At 47.8% G+C, this 6,920-nt stretch overlaps 1 protein-coding gene and 1 long non-coding RNA gene across 2 annotated transcripts; one reads left to right on the forward strand and one right to left on the reverse strand.

Moving 5' to 3' along the window:
* Window positions 1-459: 459 nt before the first annotated feature.
* On the reverse strand, window positions 460-5,229 carry SRSF6 (serine and arginine rich splicing factor 6). The gene is made up of 6 exons (XM_030462899.1): window positions 4,955-5,229; window positions 4,498-4,646; window positions 3,003-3,130; window positions 2,563-2,771; window positions 2,113-2,202; window positions 460-1,994 (listed from the first exon to the last, which is right to left on the reverse strand). The coding sequence occupies exons 1-6, from the start codon at window positions 5,059-5,061 to the stop codon at window positions 1,631-1,633; spliced, it is 1,047 nt and encodes a 348-aa protein (XP_030318759.1). The 5' UTR covers window positions 5,062-5,229; the 3' UTR covers window positions 460-1,630.
* Window positions 5,230-5,986: 757 nt separating this feature from the next.
* Window positions 5,987-6,698, forward strand: LOC115599442. Its single transcript, XR_003988429.1, has 3 exons — window positions 5,987-6,018; window positions 6,402-6,470; window positions 6,604-6,698. It is a non-coding gene; the product is annotated as an uncharacterized LOC115599442 (long non-coding RNA).
* The last annotated feature ends 222 nt before the right edge of the window (window positions 6,699-6,920 follow it).

Consider the following 6,920-nt stretch of genomic DNA (forward strand, 5'->3'; position numbering starts at 1 on the left):
TGAGCTCATCAGGCACAACTTCCTTTACTTGGATCCCTCTTGTTACAGCACAGCTACTTCAAGGCAACACATAAAACCTCAAGCTTTCTTGGTAGGATCAGTAAATCTCAAAAATACCCCTGAATATTAATTTTCAAGACGTATCTGGATCATAAAGCAATTTGAGGAAAAAGAAGTTGGTATCGAGTCACAGTTTAACACCCACTTGATGTTCTCCTTCTGCCTGATCCAATTCAGATCCAGAGGTGCTGCTTTCACATCCATTCCCAACTGAAGGACAATGTACTGGGACACACAGCACTTGGTTGGCTAACTGGTCCTAAATGCACAAACCCATTTCAAGAGCTCCCAAGTGTTTTACTAAAGTTACTCAAGCAAGAGAGGAAGGTAGGAAAAGTGATTTCCCCAGCATGTGACACAGAAAAAAGAATCCCACTCCATAGCAATAAACACAAAGAGTTTTGAGTCACCAATTTAATTTTATACAAGTCAAACTACACATTGTATAAAGAGTACAAGGCAGTTCTAATGTTTGCTATTGCGTATTACAAAAATCAATTTAGCTATAAAGGGGAATTTTTGGGATGACTCCTATTCCACAATTTAAGTGAATTGGCAACTGTGGTTTAGCAAAGCCTTGGTTAAGACTGGAACTCTAGCTCAAAAAGATTACATTTCCAATAAAGTTCAGACTTACACAAAACAGGATTATAGCTCTCCTCATCTGAAGCATTCTTAACATAAATGAATCCAAAGGGAGGGAAGACAGTTTTTATTTACCTAGTTTTCATATCCAATAGGTATTTAGAGGCTGACAAACCATAAAACATACTAGTGACTTGGACCACATCCAAGAGACACATCAGTGCCTGACAGTGACTGAGTGACACTTGATATTCAAGCAAAAAAAAAAAAAAAAAAAAATCAAAGCTTTCATTCTTTCAAGTTCAAAACATAGAATATTTCAGCAATACTGTATGATACAGGTTCCAAAGTACCTTTATTACCTCTAATACAGTCACAGTATGGGGGGAATGTTCTTTTGGCAAGTAAAGATACAACACAAATGTTCCACCTTACTTATTGCTGGTCTAAAATCTTCCTAGAGTTGTTACTGGTTGTTACTGTTTGCAGCCTGCTCCCATAAATTAAACCAGGTAATTACCTGACCTGCCCAGAAATGCAATCCTGCATTCAGTAGCAAGCTGTAACCTATGAAGCTAATGATACCCATAGTTCTAAGACCATGAAAAAAAAACAAAAAAAAAAAAGGAAAAAGTGGTACTTTCAAAAAAGCCCAGATTTAAGCTTGCTTATATTGTTTAATATAAAAACCACTTTGCACTTAAGCGTAGTTAAGTTATTCCTGCAGAAATGTTATAAAATCAAACTTTTATCTGAATTTCTAGAAAAGGGGGACCTTTCCTGCTCTGCACCACCATCCCATCTGGCATTTCAAATTTAGGATACAAATTAAACCTTTATGCCTCATTACTTAGTTCTTATTCTTAGGCCATTCACTCCTGCAAGAGAAAAAAACCAACTTCTGAAATACTAACATAACACTAATGGCCTGACAAGTAGGAAAATGTTCCGTAATAGTGTGCTAGGTAAGAGGAGAGTTCTAGGCTTAATCTCTTGAACTAGATCTTGATCGTGAGCGAGATTTTGAGTGAGATCTGGAGCGTGACCTCGATGCAGCTCTTTTGGATGGTGACTCTGAACGAGCCTTGGCAGATGGCTGCTGCTGTGGAGAATTTGAACGAGACCTACTCCTTGACCTGGATTTAGACTTAGCATCTCCTTTACCATTTTCTTTGGGAGACCGAGACCTGGATCTGGACCGGGACCGAGACTTCTCAGACTTCTCCTTGGATCTGCTGTGAGACCGTGAACCCCTGTCAGACTTGGGTTTGGATTTGCTCTTTGATCTCGACTTCCTGCTTTTCGATCTGGAACGTGAGCGGTCCTTGCTTCGTGATCTGGATTTAGATCTTTCAACAAGAGAGAAGAGTTTATTCTCGATAAACTGAGGAGTGCTTACAACAGCTGGAAGTGTCCATCAATCATGAAGTACCAACTCCTCTAACAGAAAATAATGTTATCACTTACCTGGAACGGCTTTTGGAGACACTACGGGACCTGCTGCGGCTGCTCCTGCTCCTACGACTTCTGCTTCTAGACCTCCTTCTAGATCGTGACCTAAAGAATTAATTTATCAATTAATTTGTGCCTTACTCTTTGCATGCTGGGCTCCCTTGTGCTATCTAATAGCAGCTAAGGAAGTTCTCAGAAACAAGTATGGCCATAAAGACATATTAATAAACCTAGACTTGATGCACTGTCTATTAATGACTGTTTCACATGTGAAAAACTCTCAAAACTGCCTCTGCTATAGTATGTAAAATAATTCCTTCTACATTCTCAGGCATCATCCTATACCTAAAATATCAAAGGACATAAAAATACCGAAGTGTGGCTCCCTATCAATGCATATTGAGTAGGTAAGGCCTCCTTATCTTAGCAGCCTTGATGCAGAACATGAGGTGTCCCAAATATTACCTTGACCTGCTGCCAGAGTAAGAGCGCCTGTGGCTGGACCGTGGCTTGTCTTCAACCAGCCTGATCTTCCTGCCATTTATCTCTGTGCCATCCAGCTTGTCCAGGGCACGCTTCATGTCCGAGTAGGATCGGAACTCAATCACTCCTTCATTTGTACGTTCTTTGTGAGCATCTGCATAGGTTACCTCACCAGCTTGCCTCATGAAATCCTGGAAAGAGCAGATGAAGACTTACATAACCATTCCACATGCTTCTCTTCTGCAAGTACATTAGCTAAAGACAAGTCAGAGCAAATGCAAGAAGCATTAATTGCACACAAACATGCATGCACAAATACTTCTCAATCACTTACACCTGAAACAAAATGAACACTGGTATTAAAGGAAGTTGATGCTTCCAGCTAGTCACAACAGGCTCTAGGACAGAGCCTTAATACATACTTTCAAATCCTGCCAACTGCAGCGACTGGAAAGGTTCTCAACAATCAGTCTGTACTCAGTACGAACAGGAGGTCCATATTTATCTCTTCCAGATTGTCTCCGACTGCTATATCCGCCACCACCCCCACCTTTATTGTACAAAGAGGAGAAGTTAGATTGTGTCCTATCAAAAAGAAAACTAAATGTTCTGAAAAAGTTAGTTAAACAGTTATATTTACTGGAGTAGGACTTTATTTCTCTAAGCCTCCAATAAAATTTGCAATTTTGCCATAATCTATATTAATGGCAAATCAAACAGACTAAAATCCTACAAGTCTGAGCTCCTAAGATCTGTTAGAGAGTGACTGCTCCTTATTAGATTCACCTTGCTAAGTTTTATTTTACAGAACATTGTAAAATATAAAACTTAACTGATTACATGCATTTCTACATTTTACAAAAACGTTTACTAGTTACACTAAGTACTTACATCACAGTATGAGGTTTTTGGTGGTGGTTTGGCCACAAAACACGCAAGGTAACAGTCACCTAGTTCAGTTTAACCAGTTTTGTCTAACCCTTGGAATCCTCACCATCACCCTGCGTCTAATGGCAAAAGGCTGCTGTCGTCATGGCTTCCGGTAAGGTCAGCCAAAGGGTCATAGGGCAAGGGTCACACAATGTATGGAAAAGCCATGGCCAATCAGGAAAGGCAGTCATCTTAGCCTCAGTGGACACAGCCTCAGCCCCACTGGTCACTTTCAAATTGAAACATCAAGGACTTGTTAAAAAGTTTGAATTGAACATGCAACAATTTTAAACAACAAACATTTGATTCTTTAAAAAATAAGACAGATACCCACCCACCCCAAACACCAAGCTCCTAGAGATTACTGAAAGATGAACCGTAGTACTTTCCATTACAGTACCAGGCCAGTTATGTTCTACATAGCTCAACTCAAGAAGCTACATAACTCAGCTGTACACAGTAATATTTACAACGTCCCCCACTTAGTATAACAGATTCTTGCTTGAAAACCTCCCCCACCCTTTCTATATATTCAACTCCAACAAGTTCACAGCGGAGTGCTTCTCCCCCATTATGCAATGGTATTTATTCAATAACATTCGTGATGCAACATCACGGTTTCACCTAAATGCTCCCAAGCACAGCGGGGCCCTGATATTAACAGAGCATTCCGTTTCTATCTAACAAGAAACCCTTTCTAGGAGGCCACGATTTTGCGGCCTGAACTGCTTCCCTTTTTTGCCCTCGGCTTCTGCGGGGACATATCTGAGTGCAGCGCTCAGTGAGCAGAGGGCTCGCTCCCCGCGATGCACCAGCTATCCCCCCGCACCAGGCTGGCAGAGCCGGCCCCCCCACCCTCCTCAGCCCCACGGCACTCGCTCCCCCACGCCCTATCCCCCCGGCTCTTCCCTGAGCCGCCTCCCCTCGCCCCCTGCCCTCCGCCCGCAGCCGCCCTGTAACCGCGCCGAAAGACGAGCCCGTACTCACTGCGGCTGCTGTAGCTGTACCCGTCCCTGTCTCGGCGGGGGCCGCGGGCGTGCTCCACGATCACCCGCTCCCCGCACAGATCCTTGCCGTTCAGCTCGTAAACGGCATCATCGGCGTCGCGGGAGTCCTCGAACTCCACGAAGCCGTAACTGGGGGTGAGAAGGCCCCGTCAGACGCCGCCCTGGCCGCCCGCGGCTCCCGGGGCAGGGGGCCCGGCCCGGACAATAGATGCGGTCCCGCCGCAGCGCCCCCGCTCCCCCCGCGCTGCCGCCATCTTGAGCGGGCGCCACGCGGCAGCGCGGGCGGGAGCGGCCGAGAACATGGGGGCGGCGGGGGGGGGGTAGGAAGGGGGAGAAGGGCGGCGGGCGCGACCCGCCCGGCCGCGGGGACAACGACGGGGTGGCGGAGGGGCGCCCGCCGGGCGGTGCCAGCCCTGAGGCCGTGAGACGGCGCTCACCCGTTTTTGAGGTCGACCTCGAGCAGGCGGCCATAGCCGCTGAAGAAGCGCTGGATGTCCTTCTCCCGAACGTGGTAGCTCAGGCGGCCGATGTAGACGCGAGGCATGTCCGCGGCAGGGAGAGAGGGGAGGGTGGGAGGAAGGGGGAAAGAGAGGAAGAAAAGAAAGAGAAGGGGAAAGAGAGAGCGCGGCGGCAAGAGAGGCGCAGGAGCGGCGTTGCCCCCTCCGCTCTCAGTACACCCCCGGCCCGCTCCGCAGTACAATGGCGCCCGCCGCCCGCCGCCGGTTTTATACTGGGGGGCAGGGCCCGGTGCCTACGTTACGGAGAGGGGCGGGAGGGACGCAGCGCAGACGTCATCACGCTGGCGCGAGCAGGCGGCGGCGCGCTGGGGGAGGGGCCGGGCGGGCAGCGCGGTTGCGCGCGTGCGCGGTGCTTCGGCTGTGCCCTCGCGAGTCGAGAGCTCGCTCTGCGCATGCGCGGGGGGGTCTGGCGGGCTCGGAGCGTTGGGGGCTGAGGGAGGGCGGGGCGGTGGGGCGGCTCCTCTGCGCCTGCGCAGTGGCTGTGCCGGGAGGGGCGGCACCATCTCTTCCATTCACTATCGCGCGTTCTCTCAGTGTCTGCGCTGGTTCCGCGCCCCTCTGTCCCCTTTCCGCGCCCCTCTGTCCCCTTCCCCGCCCCGTGGAGGCTCCGCGGATCCCGCTCTGCTCCGCTGCGGGAATTGGTCTTGCCGCTCCCACTGTTGCCGGGCAGCCGCTCACCTGTGCCAGTTGTGACCGGGCTGGTATCGCCCGGGTCCCCGTGATGAAGGGAGAGGACCGGGCTATGGCAGGGCCCGGGGGCGGGCTGGCGGCAGCGCTTCGGGAACCCCCAGGGCTGTAACGTGGGGTCGGGGACACCGCGGTTTGCGGAGCCCAGAGATCACAGTCTGCCTGTTTGCTTTCTAAACACAGTAGAAGCCCAAAGGTGCAGAGTTGTGTGTCCTCCTTCCCCTTTCATATGTTCTGAATTAGAAGAGATCCGGCATTTGAATAAAGCCCCTGGCCGGTCTGCTTTGCTTTACATGGTAATACTGTTTCATAGTTTGTTTTTGAGTATTTGATGCAAATGAAATGTAAATTATGTTCTAGTGTATAACATTTTTATTTTGTATACTACACAATTTAAACGTTCAAGGTGAAAAGGGCACATTTTTACCTACTGGATTTTTCCCAGCTGTTTGAAAAGCAGTTCAGGTTCACCTCATGCCAACAGCATCATGACAGCCCAGGAAAGGACCCTCACTGCTTTCAGCTCTCAGGATGTTGCCCTGAGGTGCTGTAACAGCACCTGCTGAGCTGCTGTTAAAGAAGTGGGGGGAATCCCTTGAGTCTCATTTTTTCCTAATTAATAAAAGCTTAAGTCGTACAGTACAACAGACAATGAGTGGCCTCTTTCTTTCTATTGTAGTGGACAGTGCTTGGATGATTTAATGAGCTAAATGAGTGTTTTCTGTCTGCTTTAGAACCACTTGTGCAGGTAAGTTGCTCGTTTACAGGCCTGCTGTGTTGTTTTCATACTTGTGGGTAAAATTAACCATTAGCCAGGCTGTAGTGTTCATCAGCTCTGTGTAGAGTATAGGAAAAGCTTTTTTTCTCTTTTTTTATTTCAGTTCTGAATAGCCTGGCACAGATGTGAACAGCGCAAGATACTCTGTACCTTGTTCTGAGCCTACTGAAATTAAAGCTCTCCTGAAAGAGCTGGGTTGTATCTCACACTTATGGTCTTCAACTTCCAGCTCTTCTGTTTAGAGAAGAAGCAAAAAAAAACCCAGCAAAGTGAAGCATCAGTGCTTTCTTGAAATAGGCAAATGGGGAAAGTATTCCAGCTATTCATTGCTCAAATGTAATGGTAGCTCTGAGCCTCTTCCATGGAGAGCAATACCATTGCCTCTAGTGTTGTACACACAAAACTGAAGGATGGTTTCTC

Source organism: Calypte anna, chromosome 20 (genome assembly GCF_003957555.1).
Source record: "Calypte anna isolate BGI_N300 chromosome 20, bCalAnn1_v1.p, whole genome shotgun sequence".
Lineage (NCBI taxonomy): Eukaryota > Metazoa > Chordata > Aves > Apodiformes > Trochilidae > Calypte > Calypte anna.